Here is a 25,473-nt window from a genome sequence, read left to right as displayed (position 1 = left end):
GTGAAAATGAGTAGTTGAAACACCAACATTTAGGTAAAGCCTTACACAAACCTTCCTTTACAGTTACAGGTGCCAAAAAAGTCACCACCACATGTGATTGGGTTGGGGAAGTTGAATTTTTAAAAAATCAAATGCTCAGCCTTGTTGATTTTTCTCGTGGTCATAAATGTTTTTAAAAAATTGAACTTTTTGAGAGAATTGTAGATTCATATGCAGTTGTAAGAAATACTACAGAGATCCCAAGTACTCTTTACCCTGTTTCCCCCAGTGGTGACATTGTACAGGACTGTAGCACAATATCACTACCAGCATACTGACATTAGTGCAGTCCAGATACAGAACATTTCTATCAGCACATGTGGCCTTTATAACCACATCCTCTTCCATCCTGCCTTCACACCCTCTGTAACCCCAGGCAACTTGTTAATCTCTTTTCCATCTTTATAGTTCTGCCATTTCAAAAGTGTTTTATAAATGGATGGCCCTTTTCACTTAGCTTAATTTCTTTAGAGATTCATTCAGGTTGTTGTATGTATCAAGTTCTTTACTGCTGAGTAGGGTTTAATGGTGTGGATATACCATGGTTTGTTTTAACAGTTCACCTGTTGGAGAGTATCTTGGTTGTTTCTAGTTTTTAGCTATTATGAATAAAGCTGCTGTGAATATTCGTGTACAGGTTTTTATGTGAACATGAAGTTTTCATTTCTCAAAAATAAATGCCCAATAACTTCATTTGAATTATGGCATGATATTTAATTATATTCCTGTACTATAATTTCTGTAGCAGAAGGTTACTTCTAAAAGGTTGCAGAAGGTTTCATCTAGAAGGTTACTTCTAGATGGATACTTGAAGGCTAACCACCTTTCAGTTTTTGTTACAAATATCATTGATGACAATCATAAGTCAGTCTTAGTGCACATCTGCTTTTATTTCCTTACTGTAGATTGTTAGAAGTGGGCTTGAATGTATAAAATATTAAACCTTTTTTTAAAGTACTTCTCCTTTTCTTATTTTTAAGTATATCTAATTCTAGAGCAATGTCATTACCTTAGAAAGAAACATCATAAACAGTATCAGTCACTTGCCATTCCTTCGTTTCCCCAGCCCCTGGCAACCACTGATGGATCTGCCTATTCTGGACATTTCATGTAAATTGAATCATCTGTGGCCTTTTGTGTCTGGCATCTTCCACTTTGCGTAATGTTTTCCAGATTCATTCATGATATAGCAAATGTCAGTACTGTATTCTTTTTAGTGGCCGAATAACATTCCATTGTATGAATGTACCACATTTTGTTTATTAATTCATCAGTTGATCAACTTTTGGGTTGTTTTTACTTTTTGACTATTACAAATAATGTTACTATGAATATTTGTGTACAGTTTTTGGAATGAATGTATGTTTTCATTTCTTTGGGTGTATACCTAGGAGTGGAATTGCTGGGTCATATGGAATTCTGTGTTTCTGTTTTTGAAGACTTGCCATACTATTTTCCACAGCAGATGTACCATTTGACAGTCCCACCAGCAGCAAGCGCCTGAGTATTTCAGTTTCTCCATATACTCGCTAGTATTTGCTATTTTCTGTTTTCATGATTATAGCCACTCCAGTGGTTACTACATGGGTCTTTTTTTAAAAAGAACTGTTTTGGCAACACTGCCTCGCTTACCTACCAGGTATGACAGCCACAGGAACAGTTTATGTTGAAGTTTCTAGTGGTGCCAATTGGCTGTCTCTAGGCTTCTGTAGAAGAGAAAATTGTTTCACTGCCTACCTTTCCTGCCAGAGCACCAGACTTGATGTGAAGTTCTGTGAAGAGCCCACCCAGTCACCTGTCAGCTCATTTAGCCACACTGGAGAGTCTACTGAGGTACAGAGGGAAGTTACCAGTGTCGTTTTTGGACTCAGTTGCTATTTTGGAACAGAAATTTATGAAACCCTTTAAGCTGAAAAATTTCCATGCTAGTATGTATCATATGAATAGCAATTATTTACCCTTTCACAGAAAAAAACCCAACAGTCTTTTCTGTGTGTAATGTGAGATAAAGCCTGGAGGGGTTTGTGGTTTTCTTTTTAATAGGTGACAGTTCGAAATTTGTTGCAGATCACAAGCTGCCAAATAATAGCTTTAAGATGTACTTTTTAAAATCAGCTGTGTGATTGGCTGGGTGCAGTGACTCACTCCTGTAATCCTAGCACTTTGGGAGGCCGAGGCAGGCAGATTGCTTGAGCCCTGGAGTTCAGGACCAGACCAGCCTGGGAACAGAGCGAGACCCTGTCTCCAAATTAACAACATCAACCAAAAAATCAACTTGTGATAATTGTAAAGAGCACAAGTTTTGGACCAACTACAAATTTAAGTAACTTAACTTTGTGAGAGCTACTTAACAATAAGTAATGTGATTAACTCTTAACTCTTCCTGGTGTGCCCGAAAATTTTTTGATTTTATCACTGAAAACCTTATATCCCGGGAAATCCCCCCAGAAAAACAGGACGGTTGCCTACCCTAAGCCATATAAACCTAGAGTTAACTAACTGGCTCAGTTTGTTGTTTGAGCAAGTTACTTAAGATCTGTGAACTTTAGTTTCCTCATCTAGAAAATAGGGATAATTCCTTATTGAGTCTTTGAAAAGATGGCTACATAGTAGGCTCTTGGTAAATGTTAGATCCCTTGTCTCAGGCTAGTAACAAAGTGTTGTATTGTTTTCATAACTAAATTCTATACTTTAGATAACAAGCCTTTTCACTTCTCTTCCCAGTTCCAGTTAAATCAAGGGGGGGGAGAGCGTTTATATTTTATTAGGCCATGCTTGTAATTGGTGCCTTAATTATGTGTAGTAACCAAAAGGAAGGCTCGCAAGAGGAAGTAGAATTGAGTTGTAAGAACGTCTTCTTCCAACCCCACTGACCTTGTTAATTTCTAAGCCTTTTATCTATTGTTAACAAATTACCCCCAAATTTGCCACCTTAAAATGCAGAAACATTTACTATCACGCGTGTTTTCTGAGGGTCAGGAGTCCCAGCAAGGCCTAGCTGGTTGGTTTTGTCTCAGGGTCTTTCTCTGAAGCTGACCAGGCCAGAGGATCTGCTTCTGAGCTCATTCAGGTGGCTGTTGGCAGGCGGCCTGTTTCTTGCCACATTGTCCTCTCCCTAGAGGGAGAAGCCACAACATCTGTTAGCACCTAATCTCAGAAACGACATACCATCCCTTTTGCTTTATTCTGTTGGTCACACACCCAACCCTGGTTCATCGGGGAAGGGTACTACATAAGGGTGTGAGTATCAGGTATACCAAAATCTTTGGGGGCATCTTAGACTCTGCCTCCCATAGATACCATATTTACTTGAAGAAAGCTTCAAGTAGTCTAGGTCATGTAGTCTAGGTAATGAAACGAATATAATAGGAAGCAGCTCAGCTTAGGACTGATGATAATAGAGCCAGAGCCCACATTTCTCAACTAGTGTTCAGGTTCTTCCTATCACCCATTTTGCCTCCTTCCAAGGAGTGTATGAAATTACCCTTGGCCAAGCATCTGATTTGGCGGCAGCAGCAGCCTGTCAGCAGTGTTCCATACTGCCCCAGTTCAATATGATGAAACAGGGAGTTACTAAATTCCTTCTGTGTCCCAACAACAGCTACTAGGGATTACAGGGAGCAAGGCAGATGTGTTCGTTGTTCTCACAGAGCTTTATAGACTTGGCCACTGTTGACTCCTGGTAGTAATGGTGTTAAGGATCTCCTCTACTGATAGTAATATTTCTACAACAGGATCCCCCAAAAAGAGCTTACCAGTAAAAAAAATCCGTCAGGTGCAGGATGGATTAATGCATGCTTGTTATGTGTGATGTGTACCATGTCACACAGTGTTTGAAAAACATGAGAACTGATCTCTACGTTGGTATGAGGTTTTATTTCAGCGTGAGAGATGGTTTGAGAAAATATGATTACTGTCCCCCCGGCCCGCACATCCCCTCCCCCCAGCTGGTGGAATTAGAGGAAATGGGGAATTGCTGCAGAATTTGTTGGAATAAAAAACAACTTGTCCTCGAGATCATCATCCTAGTCTAGGCTCTATCTCTGTAATACAGTACATGGATACCGTCTGGGTGATAAAAATTAAAGGGCGGCAGGGGATTTTAGTAAGCATCCAAAAGCTAAATTTATATATGTAGAATTGGTTCCCAAAGCAGGCTGTTCCCCAGAATTACCTAAGGATCTTTTCAAAAAGATATTTCCTAGCATCTATTGAATTAGAATTTCTAGGAGTGGATCCCAGAAAACTGTTTTTAAAGCTGTTAGGTGATTTTAAGATGCAGCCAGATTTGAGAGCCCATTGATATGAAACTCTAGAAAGTCATTCATTCATTGATCCATTCATTATTCATTCATTCACTCATAGTTTCAGTGAGCAATCAACAATTGGTCAGGCACAGATCCAGACACACTAGCGATAAAACGGGAACACCATAGGCTCTGCCCCTGAAGAGCTTAGAGCCTAAAGGGATATGGACAGATGAACAGATAATTATAGTGTAACTGATAATCACAGCACTTAAAAAATAAGCCTGTAATTTTATCACTGATTGAGATACAGTAGAAGTGATGATGAGAGTGTGAAAATGAGGTCAGGGAGGATTGCTGCCCCTTTACTTCCCATCTGGGTCTTAATTACAGAGATCTTAAAGGACTCTGTTACCAAACATCTTGTTCCAAACAACTTTTTTTTTTTAACTTGATAATGTTATTTTAAAACTACATAGTTCTGTATCTTTTTCTCATAAAACTATATGAATTCAGGCAATACTAACACATGTTGTCACCATCTTTTATGTAAATACGTGAAGATGTCCTCTTGAGAGACTGCATGGGGTATTTTAAGAATGGTAGGCAACATAGTTGGAGACGTGGTTCAAATTCTGACTCTACCCAACCTCTGTGACCTTTGGCAACTCAGCCCCCTTTTCAGTTACGGTAAATGAATAAGTTTATTGGCCATCTATTATATGCTAGTTGCCAGGAGTACAAAAAAAAAAAGGCTTATCCGATGCAGATTTATTTCTGCTCTGTAATAAGGTTGGGATAGACACTGGTCTGCTGGAGAAGTCAATGACCAGCATCTCCTTGACATTTCAGAGGAATTTATCTAGAGTCTTTTACAAATCCCCAGATTCACAAGTGTCATTATGGTGTGTGAGTCCATGCCAAATAGAGAATAACAGAGCTGTGAGGTATGGATGTGAGCACGTTTCACTGCCCATGGACCTTGCAGGGAACTCCAGTTTATGCCTTAGCAAAATTCTTCCATAAACATTGAATATGAAATTGATCATTGTCAAAGGTCTTTGTAATGATGATAATAATAGAAACATTTTTACAGCACTTGCTGTGCCACACACTAAACATTTCACATATCTTAACTCATTTAATCACATGAGGAAGTTAATGTAATTACCCTCATTTTACAGTCTAATAAACTAAGGCACAGAATGTTAAGTAACTTGCCCAAGGTTACACAGCTAGTAAGTGGTGAAGCAGGGATTTGAACCCAGGCTCTCTGGCTCCAGATTGTGTGTTCCTAACCACTACCACCCAAAAGTGGTTGAGCCACGGATGTCTTTGCACACTGCTTACTAATTTGTACTGTGTCAGAGGTCATGTCTGTCTCTGTCACCGTCCTGTTCCTCACAAGCAATACTGCTTGACACAAAGTAGACACTAATTAAACAGTTGTTAACTCAGTGAGTCAACTGCCTTTCAAATGGCTGGTAGCCTGAAGAGCAGTCATTCTGAGAATCATTGGACACACAGAAATAAAATCAGTCACTAGGATGACTGACTCCTGCACCTGATGGATTTTTTACCTTGCTTCACTGCAGCCTTGTGGACATTAATTAGTTACTGTCAGCAAAGTTCTATGTGAAAGTGGAGTTCTGAGTGTAGCTGCAGCAATCTGGCCTTCACCCACCAGCAAGGAGCATTGTGTGTGAATTATCGTTGTCTTCTTCCAAATAACAGTGCTTCACCCAATTAAAAGTTATCACCACTTCTTCTAGTTTCAAAAGAAAATTAAGTTGGCAGCTTTAAGATGGTAAAACTCTACAAGAGTAATTTTCTACAGTCATGAACCCTTTTCTGAATGCTCGTTTGTTTTGTGAATTGTTGTAAGTGGTCCTTGTCTTGACTCTGCTGAGAACTGGGGGAAGAACTTTGGACTTGACTGCCTTTGGTCTTTAGCTGTGAATAAGAATTCCCCTAGAATAAAGTTCTAAAATCATGTTACCCTCCCCCTACCAACTGCTGAAAAAATTTTCTGTGTCTGAGTTTTTTAAGATCAAGTGTATTTGTGTATTGCCTTTCAAAACTAGAATACATCTTTGTCTCCCAGTGGGAAAGAAATTCCCTTGAATGTTTAAGAGGTGTGTGTGTGTGTGTGTGTACATGCATGTTTTTGTTTTTGTTTTTTATGGGCGCACACTTTACAAAGTGCCTTTACTGATCATGTAGTAGATGAGAAGAGAGCATCTCTGTTAGAGTTCCAGATAACTAGTACTGAGAAAGTTTTCCCCGAGGAAATGTCATCTGTAACTAGGATTTAGTGCGTGTTTTAGGATGCTGCCATTGTGGAGTCAGTTGTGCCATTTTCTTTTCTTTTTATTTTGTAATAACAGGTGTATCTCCTCATTTATACTGTCATCAATAGATAATTATTATACTCATAGGACAGCTTGGAGTACTTGCTGTTAAAGAGTTTGGACTCTAAGGAGTTGCAGTTTGTTCCCATAATAACTGAACACAGAAGTATCTAGCTCATATAAAAGTTGAAGTTGTTGTATACTAAATGAGTTGTCTAGACAGCAACAAGAGGGGCAGCGGAGTGGAGGTAGGCTTTGTAACACCTCATCTGGGCCTTGGAGAAAAGGTTGGAAATGAAGCCAAGAGGACAGGGAGGAAGGACCACAGACAACAGCCACTGGTGTGACTCTTCCGCCGCGTTAGAAGGATGTCCTTCTCCAGCGATGGTTAAAAAGTGCTTTTTAATTAACTGGTGGCAGCCAAGGAGCAGGAAGTGGAGGCTTCTGTTTTGACCCTAAACTTATTTTTATACAACAATTTGATTGTTGCAACATTTAAAAGTTTCCCCTCCAATTATCCATTATACCAGAATGAAGTTGTTCTGCCTTGTTCAGCTGTGGAGCTAACCTGTGGCAGTGCTTTGTAGAACCTATCAGTGCCCCAGTTTTGCAGTTACCCATCTAAAACCCCAAATAGGGCTGTGTTTTTTTCCTCCATGTATGATATATGGCAGGAAAAATGACTTTATCAGAGAATTACAAGAGTTTGTTATGTCCTTAGAATGGAGGTTAGAAAGTATAGGAATTCTGCGGGGGAAAGACAGACAATAAGCATAGATTCAGAGTGTTAGGATGATAGTACGCAATCAGATGTACCACTGTTGGTGTGGTAGATCTTTTTGAGCCAAGATTTAATCCAGAGTTATCATTTATTTAAATGCCAACACTTTAACATGAATTGTGTTGTCAAGTTACTTTCATTTCTAAAGCTTGTTAGTACTTGGATGTTCTTTCCTTTATGGTCTTCATGACATTTTGTATTTTAACATTCCTAAGCAAGGTGTGGTTTTATTTGGGAGCTGGTTTTCCCAACCTAGAAAAATCTTTTTAAATTCTAGAATCAGGGTTGTGACTACCAAATTAAAGCACCGTTTAATTTTTCATTTTGTGTAACTGGCAGCCAACTTGAAGAATGTTCCTGTGCCTCCCTAACACGATTTGACTGATAAAAGTGATGGATGGGAATGAGAGAAGAGAAAATGCAAGGAAATCGCATTCTGATCACTTGCAGCACATGGGTTTGTAAACTCAGCTGACTCATTTTTAGGTGAACAATAACCATTAAAAAATGTAAAGCAGGATATGAAGTTAAGCTAGACAATAGCTAAACTTTTTTAAATCAAAAGGAATGTGACTTGACTGATTTCACAGGAAAGGGAGCTTTCAAAGCAAGCTGACTGCTGCCTTAGAAGCCAAACAAACCAAGACTTGGCCCTAAAAAGATCTTTACTGCTTTAGAGTCAGCAAACAGCCTGGTTGTGGGTTTAGGAAATAAACTTTTCTTTAATATAGTTATTATACCAACTCTTTACTCTAATACATATTTTTTAAAATCTTGATATCTTTTAAAACAGATTTGCCTTAATATCCCAGTACTTTTCCTTTGCTGGGCAGTTTTCTCACTCTCTCCTACTCCAGGTAGAAATGGCCAAGATGCTTAATATTTGCACTCTCCTAGAGACATATACTTCACCTTGAGAATTGTGACTGTGCCTTCTCCTCATTAACCCCAACCACCTCCTTCCATTGTTGCCACCTACCCCCATTCCCTCATGTTCTGTTGTCCTTGGGAGCCAAGTGGAAAGGAGGAGGAGGGGGACTGATTTGCTGTAAAGCTTATCATAGTGTCTTTTTTCAAACATGCTTCTACCAACTAGTTTGATTATTAGTTCAAAGTGAGCACTGATGTTGACTCAACCTCCTACATATGATTCGCCTGGGCATATACTTGCCCCTGGAGGGAGTTGAGCAGTGGACAGACGGCTTTTCCATATGAGCGGGACTCTCTTTAGGGCTTTGGGTTTTGCTCTGTGTTCTGCTCGTGTTAGTATTTCCAGGTTTTTGTATTCCAGACTGTGGTAGTTCCAGTCTCTCTCTCGAATTCAGGCCCAAGGATCCTAAAATTCTACAACACTTAGTATAGTACATGGGGAAGGAACTAGCCAGGAGCACAGAACTGATCCATGGTGGTGGGGGTGAGTCAGACGAAGTGTGCTGAACTCCCTTACACTCTCATGCTCCTTTCAGCTGTATCTTTAAATATAGGGTAGTTTATAAAGAGAATGATCAGCTCCAATTAGTTTTTTGTAGTGAGATACTTAAAATGAGACACGATTATAATATAGTTGCATGGTTACCAAAAACACTCCAGAATTTTTTTAATGGGAAGTGGCTTTTTAAACTAGGAGTGTCTTTTGGAAAATGTGCACTAAAAAGGAATTCTTTAAAATTGATTCTAATTTACCTGCCCGTAATCCATTTTTACTGTCATTATTTTGTGTGCATGGCTCTTGAACTAGTGAATAGCTTTGAGATATCATTTTTGTTGGGATTTGTTTTTCACTGGGCCCTATTATTACTCTCTGTTGTGACCTGTAATTCTGGGAAGCCCCCTAGGTTGAGTGCAGGTCAGAGACTCCTGGTTAAAGAGGATGGGAGTTGATGCTTTGGCTTGGTGTCAGCATGGTCTTGTTCCTGGGACATGCTGGCCACTCCCAGCCCTGTCCGTTTTCCTGTCAGTGTGTGGGGAACCAGCCAGATCAAAGAATAGCTTATTCTTTTGCTGCATGTAGGACTAAAGCTCCTTTTCCACAGAGCCTAGTGCCTGGGCTTGGTCCCTGCTAGTACAATTGTACAGAGCAGCTGTGTTCCCACTTGACCCAGCTCACCCAGGCTGCCTGTAGTGTGATGCGGGTTATTGAAGTGTTATGTCATTGGCTCATGTAGTTCAGAAGATGGGAAACTGCACCAGTGAGGCCAGCCACAGACCTGGCAGTGTGATTGGGCATCTTTTGTGAAGTAGGTCATGCCGTTCCCATAAATCCAGATTACTAGGCAAAGTGTCAAGAGTTTTGCATGGCCCTGTGCCTCCCATTCCTTTAGTACAAAAGAGTATAGCTCAGCCCACAGACCACTCAGCAAGTGCCCAATTTACTTAACAGGGCAGGCCAGCCTTGCCTGGTGATGAAGAATTCATTTGCTGAGACCTTTGTACTGTTCATGTGGCATAGCAGATGAGGCTCAGCAAGGAAGATGGGAATGAAAAGGGCATGTTGCTGGCAGGAGGGCTGCAGGAAGGAGGGTTAGGAGATGGTGGCAGTGTGAGCAGATAAGGATTGGCACCGTCTTCTGTTCCTACCCCGTTGGCCACATGCTCTCTGCAAGGTGTATCTCGTGACTGACCTCTGTCTACTGCTGAGCAAGGCCTAGGCACCAGGCAGAGAGTGGAGGACAGAGGGCCTCCCATGGTGCTGCCCACTCTGTCGTGGCCTCTGGTCCTTGTGCCTGCCAGCCTAGCCATGGCCCCAGGGCCATTGTGCTCATTTGTGCCTCTAAATGGAACACCCTTTCCCTTGGTAGGCATGTGGCTTGGTGTCACCATTCAGGCTCTGCTCTGTTGCCACCTTCTCAGGCAGCCTTCTCTATGTTTTCAAAAATAAATTCCCACTCCATGATTCCAGCCCCTATATTCTGCTTTATTTTTTCTTGCTAACAGTTATTTTGCATATCATATTGTACATGTGTTTCTGTCTGTAATTAGTATATGTTTATGGTCTTTCTCACCAGGCTGCAATCCCAGGGCCTTCGGGCCTCCATGCCTGGCGGGTGGCAGGCACTTGGTAAGTGTGTGGTATGAATGAAAAGTGAGTACATGGTATTGAGGGACACTAGTTATGGGGCTGCCTTGGCAAACATGACGTTGTATTGAGTAAATGATGAAGCTTTTGGTGAAGATGTCTCTTAGTAACCTGTGCAGAAACAAACAGCCTTGCCTGAGAAGATTACAGTGTATATCCAATTGTGAGTGTGATAGGGGAGAGTTTGGGGAAAATATTAAACATGCCAGAGTCCAGCCCAGAATCAAGCTTGGGATCCATGGATCAGGACTCTTCTGATAGGGCCTGTTGTCCAGGGGCTACCTCTACCTACCCCTTCTCCCTTTTCACTGTAGTCATTTCAGAAACAATAAGCAGGAACAATAATTTGAATCATTTCCTCCCATGTATCTGTTCTTTTAGAGAATGTTTTGCTGGCTATTTCAGTATATTCCTAAGTTTGATTGTGAAAAGTTCTGCAAACCTAGGAGAAAAATTCTCAAGCCGAGAAGAAATGCAGTCTAAGAACAGATGTACAGTTTTTGACAAAAATTGTTTCTTGCATGTGCTTTTGTAGAGAACACGTTTCATTTTATAAAGTCGAAAGAGTGCTCCTGTGCCTGCCAGCTTCCGCAGGGCCTCTGTTCAAGATGGTTTAGACTCAGATTATTTGGGACAGATGGCTTGTAACAGGATTCTTCAATATCTCCAAATACTAAATTCCAGTCTCTTTTGGTAGCCTGCTGCTGGTTCAGTACTCTTGGACTGAAATTTTACCTTATGTTTAATCAAGCTGCTTTTCTGTTGCCATGATGTTAGCCTAGATTCTCAAACTGGACTATGTCCTAGGCATTTGTCCTTATGGTAATAGGTCATTTATCGCAATTCCTGGGCTTCATATTTTTCCGGGGCCACTGCTGTTATCCCTCTCCACTCCTGCCCCACCAATCTGTATTTTCACTTTGAAACATTTCTTCACTCTTGTTTCCAGCTTCTCTATTTCCTCCTTACATAGAAACTGACCCTGGCTACAGCCCTCTGAAAGATCTCTTAATTAAAAAGTGAAATGATTGATTCCCTTATTTTTGTTAGACATATTCCTCCTGTTTGATCTCAGAATACTGTCGTTTGAATTTTGTTACAGCATGGTTTTAAACATATATTCAGCTTATATTCGTATGCATCATTCTACTGTCTGCTCATTTGCAAACTGGATTTTGTTTCTGCTTTACTGTATCTGACTCTTTTCCCTGTTATGAATGTCTGATTTTTTCTAGGTCACCAGGTATGCTCCTTTATGTTTATCCCTATTTTGGCAATCCTTTGCATTAATATACAGTAGGTGCTAGATATTTGTGTATTTAATTAGTACATTCCTTTTAGTTTTGTCTTTCATGTTTGGGTAATATCTGTTTCTGACAAGTTCCTCTCTTGATATATTATCAGCTCCCCCCCCACCCCTGCCTTCTCCCCACCTTCTCTTGCTGTCTCTCTAGGGGTGTGTTAGGACATACAAGTGGACATTGTGGGTTGTCAGAATGGTTGGGGCTCACTGATGGCATTTAGTGGACAGGGACCAAGGACAATTAATGATCCACAATGCACAGGACATTGATTGTTTCCACTGGAATGCCAGCAGTGCCCCTGCTGAGAAGCAGAGACGGCCGTGGGTGGTTAACAGTATTCATCATGGAGCCAATCCTGTGGCAGACATACATTCAGAAACATCTGTTGAGGGCTTCCTACATGCCAGACACTGCTGTAAGGGCCTTATTTATATTACCTTATTTAATCTTCTTAAACTTAAAGGCAGTTACTTTGGTCTTTTCCCCATTTTTCAGAAAGATTAAATAACTTGTCCAAGGTCACGTTGCTAATAAGTGAAAAAAAATGGGGGGGTTTCGAACCCTAGTTTCTTATAGAGAGTCTAGCATTGAACCTGCTTAAAGTCCCTTCATGCTTAATACCTGATTATTGTACATTTAATATGACCCATAAGTAAGTAAGTTAATATTACCCATTAGGTAATAGAATCTAGGTTTTAAAATGCCTTGGAGGAAGGTATCTGTCCCCAGCGAGCAGCTTGTCCATCAGTTATTCAGTCCATTAGTCATAGCCTTTATGACCTTGTTCCTTCTGACTTCCTTTCATTTGGCTGTTTGGGATGCTGCCAGTGGGGAGCAGGGAACCCTGTGACCTTGATATACATGGCCCACCATACATCATAGATGAAATTAAATTGTGTTAGTGTGATTTCAATGTCACAAAATCATGATGGTTGTCTTCCAAAACTTGGATTTTCTAGATGATTTTCAATAGATGTTGAAAAAATAGACATAGCCAAATTATCTTTTAGCCAGTGCCCTTCCTGAACCCACCTCGGGCAGAACTTTTATAGCCTTTAAAAGATAAAACATTTCTTATTTAACTGCGTTTTAAAGAGGAATTCTCTTTACGAAACGTAAGGCTAAACCTGTTCTCTTCAGCACCAGGATTTTCTAGAATTTCTTGTCTCTCCTGAAGTGGTTCAATCTAGGGCAGGAAGATGGCTTAGGACAAAAATGGCCTTTCTTAAGAATACAGTACATTAGTACCCCCTCATCGTCAGGGAGTACATTCTAAGACCCCTAGAATGGAAGCCTAAATCTGCAGATAGTACCAAACACTATATTGTATATAGTGGGTTTTTTCCTATGCATATATACCTGTAATAAAGTTTACTTTGTAAATTAGGCAAAGTAAGAGATTAACAACAACAATAATAAAATAGAACAATTAAGTAAAATAAAAATTATCTGAACATGGGCACTGCGATCCTGAGGCAGTTGATTTGATAACCCAGAAGGTTACAAAATGACTCAAGGGTGAAGAAGTGTCTACAGTGAGGATACGCTGGACAAAGAGATGATTCCCTTCCCAGGCAGGATGGAGTGGGACTGCAGGAGATTTCATCACGTTATTCAGAACAGTGTGCAATCTATAACTTATGAATTGTTTATTTCTGGAATTTCCCACCTAGTATTTTCAGGCTGTGGTTGATTGCAGGTAATTGAAATCTCAGAAGGCAAAACCGTGGATTAAGAGGGGACTACTGTATGTTAAAATTTTAATTGTTGGATTGCAGAAGTGACCTTGTGCTAAGGTTGTGTAACTATTGAGAGGCAAAGGTGGCTGACCTGGTTATTGGCAGATGGGACAGATGGGGAGCTGGTGCCTTCATTTCCAGCCGTGAATTGGTGTCAGCACCCTCCCCAATCCCCCTTGGGCAGGAAAGCTGTCAGGAGAGAACCCTGTTAACTACTTTGAAAGTGTCATTGATGGCTCCTCCTGTCTCTACGTCCCTTCTTATCTGGATTGACTTAATTGTAACTACTACAACCATTAGATAATTTCATGGATAAAGTAATTTAAAATTAGACAGAGAATACATACGCTTCAGTGTCGCAAGCCAAGGAAGAGAAGTGTTGCTAAATGATTAAGAGCTTAGTTAATAAAATCAATTCTGCCTTGCCCTTGGAAGTTATAATATTGATGATTATTCCTGTAAGAACAATGGCCAGGAAAGTTGAAAATGTATGTCTTTAATACAGAAAATCTAGTCAGTATGCTTGTGAAAAGTTGATTAGCTACCCTCTAAATATAAATCTTAAATTGGGAAAGGTTGGGAGCTACAGAATCTTAGAAGATGGAGGTAAATCTTTAACTGGTATCTCCAAGATGTTTTATTAAGTGAAAATAAGCAAGTAATATATACACACTTCTATATATAATAGTGTTTTTTTAAGTTTTTTTAACTGTGATCCCCACAGTAAGAATATATTTTACATCACAGCTGAGTATATTATACTTATAAATATGATATAATAAAACTAAAGTTTTATGAAACTATATTCATTCTCACTAAGAGCAAAGCATTCTGATTCTTTATTATGATCAATTATTATTTTTAATGCTAAGTTGACATGATCATCTACTAATGGGTTGCAACCCACAATTGTGAAAACATCCATTAGCATGACCTCTTTGTGCTCAAAAGAGGAGAAATCGCTGGAAGTATGCTGAAGAAATGTTACCATTAGGTTCCTTGTGATGCATGGCTTGGTGATTGCGGGAAGTAATGAGATTTTTGCCCCTTTTTTCATTTTTAATATTTGAAGTTTTTTACTGTAGACATGAAGTACTGTAAAATAATAATTGATAAAAGTAACAAGCGGAAAAAACTGTCTCATCACTGTGGCATTCTGTTCCCTGATATGGCTCTTTCTTGTCTTACCTCAAGTCCTCAGTTGTTGCCCAGACAGATCTTTTCCTGTCTGCCACCTCTCATTCCAGTTAGTTCCACTTTTTTCCCCACTGAGATTTCAGCTTCACGGCAAGAGTTTTTATGGAACTGAGAAAAGAAATTCAGAAAACTGGCACTTCATTTATAAAGTGAATTCACAGAATCATGTCTTTCCTTTTATTCTTCAACTGAGATCTAGCACAGAAGTCACTTTTGTGAATTAAAAAAATTCTTTTAACCTATGGAACTGAACTGAACTTTGTCCGTGGCATATTCGTTGAAAAGAATTTATTCTTTTATGAAAAAAATATTCTATAAAAAACATTTTGAGTAGAGATTAATCAGTATCTTTTTTTTTTTCTTAATAGGTTTTAAAATGGAACATTTTGATGCATCACTTAGTACCTATTTCAAGGCATTGCTTGGCCCCCGAGGTAAGGTGGTTTTTGGCTTTGCTTACCTTCTGCGGCCTCACTCCCTAGTCACTTGTAAATATTGCATGAGGAGATACTAGAACATGTTAGTATTTTCTATGATAAGTCCAAAACTTTATCCTGGATAACAAGGGATTTGGAGAAGTCTCTGACAGAGACACCTGCTGTGGCTGGTCCTCTGTTGACTTTAACTGGAGTTTAAAAATATGCTGTAAAGCTTGTAGCCGGAGAATACTATAGATTTCACCATTACTGGTGGCATGTTTTTCTCAATTCTTGGCAGTCTCTAAGAAAAACTAATTTCCAAAATGCAGAGGTGCAATAGGAGTTTAAAACTCGTCGGCTTTTACAATTTTAATTTACGCTTTTTAAGGTCTTCTCATTTCATATCGTGTTAACTCACTGGTAAATATGCACCTGAACTTTACTTGCTGTATCTTTTAAAAAGTAAATCAGCTCCATATTGCCTTCTTTTGATGTCATCTGTAAATGTCTTTAAAGTCTTTTCTGTAAGAAAGAACTTCTTAGGCTCACAGAAAGATTCACAGAAAAACTAGAAATGGCTTTTAAACAGACAAAAAGAATCTCAGTTTCTCATGATTTTTAAAATACAAAATAAGTAACAAAAGGACTTAATCTGTTAGTATGGCAGAGATGAAATAATAGGTTTCATGCCACCTGTGGTAATAGTGAAGGCATGGAGAAAGAGTCAAAATGGGTACAACCTCTCTGAAAGGCTGTTTTGCCTTCTGTTGGAATTAAAATGCACATGTCCTTTTACCTAGCCATTCTACTCCTCATACTTTATCCTATGGCTAGCCTTAATCAGTTATGCAGTGATGCGTATCAGGATCTCAGTACAGCATTGTTTTTCAAGGAATCATCTGGATGCCTGTCAGTAGGGGACAGGTTATGTAAATTAGTGTATGGCCAGTTGAACAAAAAAGAATAAGTTCTAAATCCATCTGTGTGTGCTTGGTTTTAGATAGTGCCTTACTTTAGTGGTAAGGGACAAAAAAATCCAACTCTAAATGGCTAAAATAATAATGAAAAGTATTAGCTTGCATTACCAGGTGGGGCAATTCCATAGTTATTTCAGGGGCTGTATGATGTAACCAAGGATCCTTGTTCTTGTCATTTTCTACTTTGCCACTTCCAGGTATCAGCAGCTCTGTCCTCAGAATGGGTCCCCCACCTCACACAGTTGTAGGATGGCTGCAGCAGCTCCAAGCAGCACATTCAGAGGAAGAAGAAAAAACGTTTCATTTGTGTGGTTTTAAGCATAAGGAAGCCGTTTCCCAGAGCTCTTTGCCAGCTGTCATCCCTCAAAACTCACTGGCCACAGTTGCTTTATATGCCCCTGCCTGAACCAGTCACCAGAGAGGGAGTTAGGACCACCACAGATTGACTAGATCCTAAGGATTCTCTACGTGGGGCTGGAATTCGGATCAGGTGCCTGGGAAGCACTCTTCAGTGTGGGAGGATGAATATGTGCCAGTTTGGAAAGATGAATATTTGTGGGAAAATGAATAAAGCAAAGTGTAAATCAGAGGTTTAAGTTTAAAAAAGAGGGAGATTTGTGTGTATTTATTGTTCGTGATATATATGGTCATACAAAATATGTAACAGTCTCATGTTAGTTGCTAAGTGGGAACTGGTTTTCTTTAAATTGACAGCCAGGCCGGGCGCGGTGGCTCAAGCCTGTAATCCCAGCACTTTGGGAGGCCGAGACGGGCGGATCACGAGGTCAGGAGATCGAGACCATCCTGGCTAACAAGGTGAAACCCCGTCTCTACTAAAAATACGAAAAAAAAGCTAGCCGGGTGAGGTGGTGGGTGCCTATAGTCCCAGCTACTCGGGAGGCTGAGGCAGGAGAATGGCGTAAACCCGGGAGGCAGAGCTTGCAGTGAGCCGAGATGGCGCTACTGCACTCCAGCTTGGGTGACAGAGCGAGACTCCGTCTCAAAAAAAAAAAAAAAAAAATTGACAGCCAAGGCCCAAAGCTGAGAACAAAAGGTGTTAAGCATCCCCTTAAAGTCCCTGGGGCCAGCCATTTCCCTGAATGACTTCTAAGAACAACCAGTTCTGCCGGACTGACAGTAACACCCTCTGTTACCATAGCATAACTAGTGGGGAGGGTGTGGAGGACATGTCCCTCTGATGCCAAAGAAAGCAAGCCATGAGAGAAACGCTGGGTAAGTTTAGTGTGTACAGTGCAAGAAAGGAAGACTGACTGACAGTTCCCCATGTGGACATATGCTTTATTGAGCCTGTTCTTGTTCTGTGAATCAAGGCAAAAACAACCGGAGGGAGTAGCAAGATGGTCCAGCCTGGGAGGGGTCAAAGGGCAGAGCTGGGCTCACTCCTGTAATCCCAGTACTTTGGGAGGCCGAGGCAGGTGGGTCACCTGAGTTCAGGAGTTCGAGACCAGCCTGACCAATATGGTGAAACCTGGTCTCTACTAAAATTACAAAAATTAGCCGGGGGTGGTGCTGTGCGCCTGTAGTCCCAGCTACTCTGGAGGCTGAATCACATTCTCCTGGAGGAGAATCGCTTGAACCCTAGAGGCAGAGGTTGCAGTGAGCCGAGATCACGCCACTGCACTGCAGCCTGGGCGACAGAGTGAGATTGTCTCAAAATAAATAAATAAATGAATAATCAAAAAATTAAAGAAAGGGCAAAGGCTGTCCTCCCAACTGCTGCTTCTCTGAAGACATAGCAGGTGAATGCTACATGTGTCTCAAGCTCTGGAGTTGTGAGCCTTGGTGGGTAGTTAAGATTGAGGAGCCACAGGTTTTCGGGGATCATCATAACAGGGTTCAAAGGGGAGCATGCTTCAGAGGTAGCTTCCTGGGGTCAGCCAGAGTACAAAGCTGAATCAGGGAACACATAACACCTAGGGGGTCTGGCTGCCAAGGAGTTTCCCGCCATCCAAGAAGAGGTTGTCAGTTTGCTGCTGGCAGCTGACCTGTTACATCCCTCTCCCTCCTCCCTGCCTAAGAAAAGAAATGGGGGCAGAAGAGACCCTTCCTATACCAGTAGCTCCTCTGGATCTGCCTAGGTCTTCTCTCTCATGCTACTACTCCTCAGTTTGTTAAATACTACACTTTAAATAGGCACTTATCTGATCATTGCTGCTTCACCTTCATGTTTTGTTTTGTTTTTATTTTCATTTTTGATATGAAGTCTCACTCTGTTGCCCAGGCTGGGGTGCAGTGATATGATCTCAGCTCACTGCAGCCTCCGCCTCCCGATTTCAAGCGATTCTCCCACCTCAGCCTCCCAAGTAGCTGGGATTACAGGTGCGCACCACCATGCCTGGCTAATTTTTGTATTTTTAGTAGAGACAGGGTTTTGCCATGTGGGCCAGGCTGGTCTCGAAGTCCCGACTTCAGGTAATCTGCTCTCCCCGGTCTACCAAAGTGCTGGGATTACAGGCATGAACCACCACACCCAGCCCTTGTTTTGTTTTTAAATCATTGTCCTCTCTGCTGTTGACCATTACACTCATAGCAAAGACTGCCTTCCTAATTAGTGCCAGTTTCACTAACCTGGCTAAGCAGCACGTTTTCTGAGTCTGCATATGCTGGCCACACTTGCTAACTGACATGTGGCTGAGATGGAGGACTGGAGTTCAATGACTGCCATTTCTTGGGTTTCATTACCCTATGTGTAATCTGGTAAACCTGGTTAATAAATCCAGTTAATGGGAAATGTAGCCTTCTCCTTGTTTTCTTAAATTCTTTGGAAAGAACATTTTTATTATGATTTTACTTAGCAAAAATCATGAATAATACATTGTTATTCAGAGCATGTAACAAGGAGCTTCACCTTGTTTGATATGTATTGAAAATCCATGCCTTCTCTCCTGGTTGCTTTATTGGAATTAGGAACATGAATACCAGGTAACTTTTATATCATCATGGTTAGATCAGTGTTTTCAGCGTTTGAAAAGTTGTGATTATTTTTATATATCATTAAATTTTTTTATTTTTCAGATACTAGAGTAAAAGGATGGTTTCTTCTGGACAATTATATACCCACATTTATCTGCTCTGTCATATATTTACTAATTGTATGGCTGGGACCAAAATACATGAGGAATAAACAGCCATTCTCTTGCCGGGGGATTTTAGTGGTGTATAACCTTGGACTCACACTGCTGTCTCTCTATATGTTCTGTGAGGTAAGTCAAAGGTTACCACAGTCTTCCTCTCACTTAAATGCACTCATCTTGCTGTCCTAAATTGTATTCCTAAATGAGGAAAGGTGGCCCCTCGGGATATAGAGACAACTGGGCAAGCAAGTATCTTAATGCATTTTGAGTGTGTTTCAAAATCGATTTTTCAAAATGTCAGAATTGTTTGTACAAGTATGCCTTCTAGAATATCTAAAATAGAAACCTTTGTTATTGATTGTTTTGTTGTGTTTCATATGATATTCAAAATTAAAATATTTTCAGAAATACTGTTATGCAAGCAAAATACAGATTGGAAAATGAACGAAATGTGAAGAAAAACACATGTGAAAGCGTTTTATTATTAAGCATTTAATAAATGCCTGCTTCTTGTTTGAAGGTAGGGGAGGAAGGAAGTGGGTGGTACTTGTGTTTGGTATGTTTTGTGGCACATCACCCTCTGTGAACGGATAACTTGTCAAATCTCAGTTGTTTTTTAAAAGCTAAGAGGAGTGTGACTGTTGAGATCTGCATTTAGGTTTTGAATTGTCTGTGTGAGTTCAGGCCCAGTTATTTCTTTTATATCACTGCAATGTTGAAAATCACATTTGATGATCTCAGAGGCAAATGTTACAGCATAAAAATGAAAGAAAAATCAGGATCAACCCTTCTCTTCTCCCTGTTTTGAAGGGGTAACACTATAGCCTTTAAAGCTAAAAGGGGGAGGAAAGCTGCCCTCCAGTGGTAAGCAGTTTGTGTACATTTTTCTGGGAAGGCCTACTCATTTTTCATTCTTACAACACCAACCTATTTCTAACTCTTCCAGAGAATTAAGCCCTGTATAAAACAAATGTTCAGGCACTCCTGTATAGTGTTTCATTTTGGTTTTAGTTCTTCAAGCAGTAGTAAAGAAGAAGGTAGATGCGGGAGGAAAAGGAGAGATATAAACATTAATCTTAGAGTTCAGGGGACAAAATGAATTCTCCATCAGCCTCAGGCTGTGATGGTGTCTCCCTGGCCACATGTGGTGGTGCGCAGGAGTGTGGGCATGTGCAGGCGTATTTGATTATCAGAGGTGTTGCAGCTGTGGGATATCTGTGTCTTGTTCTCCTATGTATGTTTCATAAGCCAAGGTACAGATATTCTGACTAGAATAGTAGATGCTCCTAGCATTGCTTTTATACTTGACACTCCAAGAAATGCTTACAACTCCTTTTTTGCTTTTTTTTCTGTCCTATTCTAGAATGAAGGCAGTTTAATTAGCCTCCAAGATGGAGAGTTCAGGACTGGAGGCAGGGGAAGTGCACAGGAAGGAATGACTCCTGGCCCCAGCACTGTGCACATCTCTGTGTTCAAGGGACAAAACCAAAGCAAGCTGTCAGGTTTCTCCGAGTGAACTGTTTACTTTTCCATAATTGATGAGCCATGTCTTTAAGAGAACTCTAATAGAGTTCATTATTATACATAACAATATTATAGAGAAAAATATTTCATATGATTGTTAGAGAACTTAAGCATTTGCCTTATATGTTTCTTAAGCCCTAGAAATATAGCTATAATTTCATTATTTATCCTCTCTTAAACAGATGATTTCCTGCTAAAGAGAAGAAGGAAAATGCTGTATCAATTACAGCTGTGTGCATCTGAGTGGATGTGGGAGGTTCTGAACACATCGTAATAGAAAGTATAGATTTTCCTCTGATAGCTTGGTGAGAACAGAAGACTTTGAGCAGTGACTAAGCACTGAATACAGAAATTTAAGAAATATACAGAATAGGGAAACTACGTTTTTAACTCACAGTTTAGAGTACATAGGTAATAGGCGAAGAGGCAGTGTTTCCTTAAATTAAATCTAGTTTACAAAAAGCTATCCAGATCAGATATGCCCAAGTTGATGTTACTCACATTTGATTTTTGTCCGAGTTTTCTCCTGTACATATGTAAAACCCATCAGTAATTCCATTATTATGTGTCGTTTTTCAAGCTTTGAATATCATTTTAGCTACACGTTTTTCTGTTTGTTTTGAGACCGAGTTTCACTCTTGTCGCCCAGGCTGGAGTGCAGTGGCGCCATCTCGGCTCACTGCAACCTCCACTTCCCGGGTTCAAGTGATTCTGTTGCCTCAGCCTCCCTAGTAGTTGGAACTACAGGCATGCACCACCACTTCTGTCTAATTTTTTGTATTTTTAGTAGAGATGGGGTTTCACCATGTTGGCCAGTCTGGTCTTGAACTCCTGACCTCAGGTGATCCACCCCCCTCAGCCTCCCAAAGTGCAGGGATTACAGGCATGAGTCACTGTGCCTGGCCATTTTTCTTTTTATACTTAGCATTTCTACTCCATTGAATGTTAAGACACAGAAGGGCAGTCATGGAGTTTTACAATGAAACGAACTGAGGATATCATGAAGCCCCAGGGGGCTCCTCATTTTAGAGGAATGTCCCGGGAGATAGAGCCATTCTTCTGTGGTCCCACACCTATAATGATCATTATTGTAGTTTTTATTTACCTTCCTGCTTATCTGCATATTCGGGGCTTGGAAGAATTTTTAAAATAAGCAGTCTTTTGTATTTTTGTTTATTCTGTGGCATAATTTCACAGCTGCTTTAGCAAGTTCTAGATTAATACAAATAAAATTAACTGTCACTTAAAGGAGACAGGAAGAAGCAGGGGTTTTTTTGTTTGTTTGAGACTGGGTCTCACTGTTGCCCAGGCTGGAGTGCATTGGTGCTCACTGCATCTCGCCTCCTGGGCTCAAGTGATCTCCCACCTCAGCCTCCCAAGTGGTTGGGACTACAGGAGCATGCCACCACGTCTAGCTAATTTTTGTATTTTTCATAAAGACAAAGTTTCATCATGTTGTCCAGGCTGGTCTTGAACTCCTAGGCTCAAGCAATCCACCTACCTCTGCCTCCCAAAGTGCTGGGATTACAGACTTGAGCCACTACATCTGGCCAATAGGAAGAAGTCTTGAAAGAAGGGAGATGATCAGAAGGAAATGAAAGGGGGTCACTGAAACTTTAAATTTACTGGAAGGAAAATAACTAAATCACAGTTTTAAAACTGTGAAACTGAGTTTAAACTGTAGAAGGAATATAGACTTGCTCATAGTTTGTGCACTTGATAGAAACAAAATTAAAAGGAGAGAAGAGGTATTACTTCTCATTATCTCGTTAACTTTAGTGTTTATTTCCAGGAAAATGTCATAGATCCCTGATTTGGAGCATATTTGAATTAGTGGTATATTTTAATTTGAAAGTATTGGACTTTATAGCAATCCTTTTTGCTTTTGCTTAATAGGGGTTGTCTAATATCACAGTCCATGGTGAAGGCTGGGAAATGAAATTCCAAGTTATAGAAGAGAAACAACTTAGTTTGCATTAGTTACTCAGCTTTGTAAAACGATGCCCTTACAGCAAACATAAAAATCTTGTGTGCCTTTCAACCGCCCAAGATTCAGGGCATTTGTCCTCTGAAGAGAAAGCTGATTTTTCACACCATGCATGTGTCTTTTCTCTTGTCTGCAGTCCCAAAATTGAGAACCTCTACATACATGATGCCAAACGGTGGCTTTCCCTCACTTTGCCTTATCTACCTGGCTGGATCAGATTTCCCTTGACCCACCCAGTGAGCTATCACAGCCACTTTCAGCTCCTTTGTTAGAGTGTTACAGGTGGTTTCCCTTTTAGGCAGCTGCTGTGTCCTCATGTGAAGCCATTTAATGTGTCTACTCTTCTCCTGCTGTGCCTCTGACCTCTTAGACCCTAAGCAGAGAGGATCTAATTGTGTTTGTTACAGTCTGAAAGGGAGCACCCCTATCAGTCTGCCTGTGCCTCACGCACTGATCCTTGGATTCAGCAGCAGCTGCCAGGAAACAGGGTCAGTGTTGTGCAGTGCACATGGCTTTGAATCCCCCAGGAACACTGTTGAAAGGGCGGCTGGCTCCTTTCCTCAGAAGGAGGCACTCTGGCCTTCCTTAGCTGATCTATTATGCTCAGCTCTACTCAAACCACAGCAACACCAGGCTCTTTCATTCTTCTGGGCTCTACCCCTTAAAACTCCCTCTCCTGCCTGTCAGTCTCCTTCTCACTTTTGAGGACTGTGTGCAAGGATCCAATTCCTCTGTGAAGCCATGAGCATACTAAGGGACAGGATTCAACTCTAGAGAGTGATCCCCCCCCCCCCACCCCCAACCCCCCCCCCCCAACCACTTTGACTATCCCATTGTTCCCAAGGACTATGATGCATTCCTTTCAAAGTACTCTCATGATGTGCCCCTTAGCATCCCATCCTTGCCCCACCGACACTCACTGGCTTAGGCTAGAATGAAAAGGTGTTTTCCCCATCTTTTTCATCCCGTTGTTACTATAGCTGACTACTCCACCAAATGTATCCTCAGTATTAGAATATACACACAAAAAGCAAATGTCAGAACCACATTTTCAAGTTATTTAGCAGTCAAAGATAAATCATGAGTTACACACAAGATTGTTTTTTGAGTATCTATGTATGTTTCCTCCCTTGCGGTTAGAACTGTATGTTGTGAATAGTGTGAGAGAATGTGCTTTAAAATATTCAGAACATTTAAAATGTAATTTTGAAAAAAAAAATTTTGTAATTTTGAAAAACAAATAGCTGGATGGATGCATCTGGCTTGGCATAAATCCAAACTTACCTTTCTTCCCCTTTTCAATTTTTATTTTAAATTGTAATTTTGGAACTATTTGAAAATATTTAAAATAAAATTATATAGATGATATCTGTGCACCTAACAAGTGCTTGATTTTTTTTGTTTGTTTAAATAAGAAAACATTACAAAAATGCATCTAAAGTACAGTCCCTTTCCAGACTTCTTCAGAAGTTTGTACAGTTTTTCTCGGATATATTTTTACTACATATATATGTATACATGACAATACATAGTACGTTCTAAGATAGTTTTTAAAAACCATACATGAATGGTATACTAATTAAACTTTCTCAAATAGATTTTTTCCAGCCATTATATTTTGACAAATTCATCTTGAGTCATATAGATGTAATTCGTTAATTATAATTACGCTAATTATAGTTAATTAGAAATTAATTCATTTTAACTGCTTTGTATTATTTCAGTGTTGGAATTTATTACACCATTTTGCAAGTGTTTCTTTGGATGGATATGTAGGTTGTTAGATTGTTTTTTGTTGTCGTTTTTTGAGACAGAATCCGGCCCTGTTACCTGGGCTAAGTACAGTGGCACGATCATACCTCACCCACTGCAGCCTAGAACTCCTGGCCTTAAGCCATCCTCCCACCTCAGCCTCCCGACTAGCTGGGACTACAGGCATGTGCCACCACGCCCGGCTGATTTATTTTTGGTAGAAACATTGTCTCACGATGTTGCCTGGGCTAATCTCAAACTCTGGAGTCAAAGTGATCCTCCCACTTCAGCCTCCCAAAGTGCTGGGATTACAGGTGTGAGCCACTGTGCCCAGCTCTGTAGGTTTATGCAGGTTATTCAATTAGCAGTGTACGAAGAATCTTCTAAGACATATCTCCTTATGCAAATATGGTAAGTATTTTGACCAGATAAGTGCATAGGGGTTTAGTGACTGAATCTGACAGTCTCTTGTCTTTTAATAGGAAAATTTAATTCATTTTCATTTAGCATGTTAATAGTTATTTTATACCTCAGATATTATAGGTTTAGTTGCAGATCACTGCAATAAAATGAGTACTGTAATAAAGTAAGTCACACTATTTTTTTTTTTTGCTTTCCCAGTGCATATAAAAGTTATGTTTACATTATATTATAGTCTATTAAATGTGCAATCGCATTAAATCTAAAAAAAAAAGTAGACATACCTAAATTTTAAAATGCTGGCCAGGCACAGTGGTATACACCTGTAATCCCAGCACTTTGGGAGGCTGAGGCAAGAGAATTGGTTGAGGCCAGGAGTGTGAGACCAGCCTGGGCAACATAGCAAGATCCTATCTCTACAAAAAATTTTAAAACTAGCCATGCATGGCTTGAACTTGTTGTCCTGGCTACTTGGGAGGCCAAGGTGGGAGGATGGCTTGTGCCCAGGAGCTCAAGGTTACAGTGAGCTATGACCACACCACTGCACTCCAGCCTGGGTGACAGA

General features: G+C 40.4%; 1 protein-coding gene and 1 long non-coding RNA gene across 15 annotated transcripts in view; both read left to right on the top strand.

Annotated features, from left to right (window-relative positions):
- Positions 1 to 25,473, top strand: part of ELOVL5 (ELOVL fatty acid elongase 5) — a 153,110-nt gene that overhangs the window by 35,012 nt on the left and 92,625 nt on the right. For 7 of the 14 annotated variants that reach the window (XM_003897745.4, XM_021937373.2, XM_021937375.2 and 4 more), the window contains 2 exons: positions 15,103 to 15,168; positions 19,167 to 19,354. In XM_003897745.4, the coding sequence (XP_003897794.1) occupies positions 15,111 to 15,168; positions 19,167 to 19,354 (246 nt within the window). In that variant the 5' untranslated portion in view covers positions 15,103 to 15,110. Of the gene's footprint in view, positions 1 to 1,405; positions 7,876 to 15,102; positions 15,169 to 16,327; positions 16,737 to 19,166; positions 19,355 to 23,143; positions 23,225 to 25,473 lie in introns of those variants that run through there. The other 7 variants (XM_009205395.4, XM_021937378.2, XR_001901846.3 and 4 more) reach the window with 6 other exon arrangements.
- On the top strand, positions 19,361 to 22,466 carry LOC116275294. The gene is made up of 3 exons (XR_004184305.1): positions 19,361 to 19,745; positions 20,589 to 20,727; positions 20,932 to 22,466. It is a non-coding gene; the product is annotated as an uncharacterized LOC116275294 (long non-coding RNA).

This window comes from Papio anubis, chromosome 6 (assembly GCF_008728515.1).
Source record: "Papio anubis isolate 15944 chromosome 6, Panubis1.0, whole genome shotgun sequence".
NCBI classification, from domain to species: domain Eukaryota; kingdom Metazoa; phylum Chordata; class Mammalia; order Primates; family Cercopithecidae; genus Papio; species Papio anubis.
This window is presented reverse-complemented; position numbering and strand designations above follow the sequence as displayed.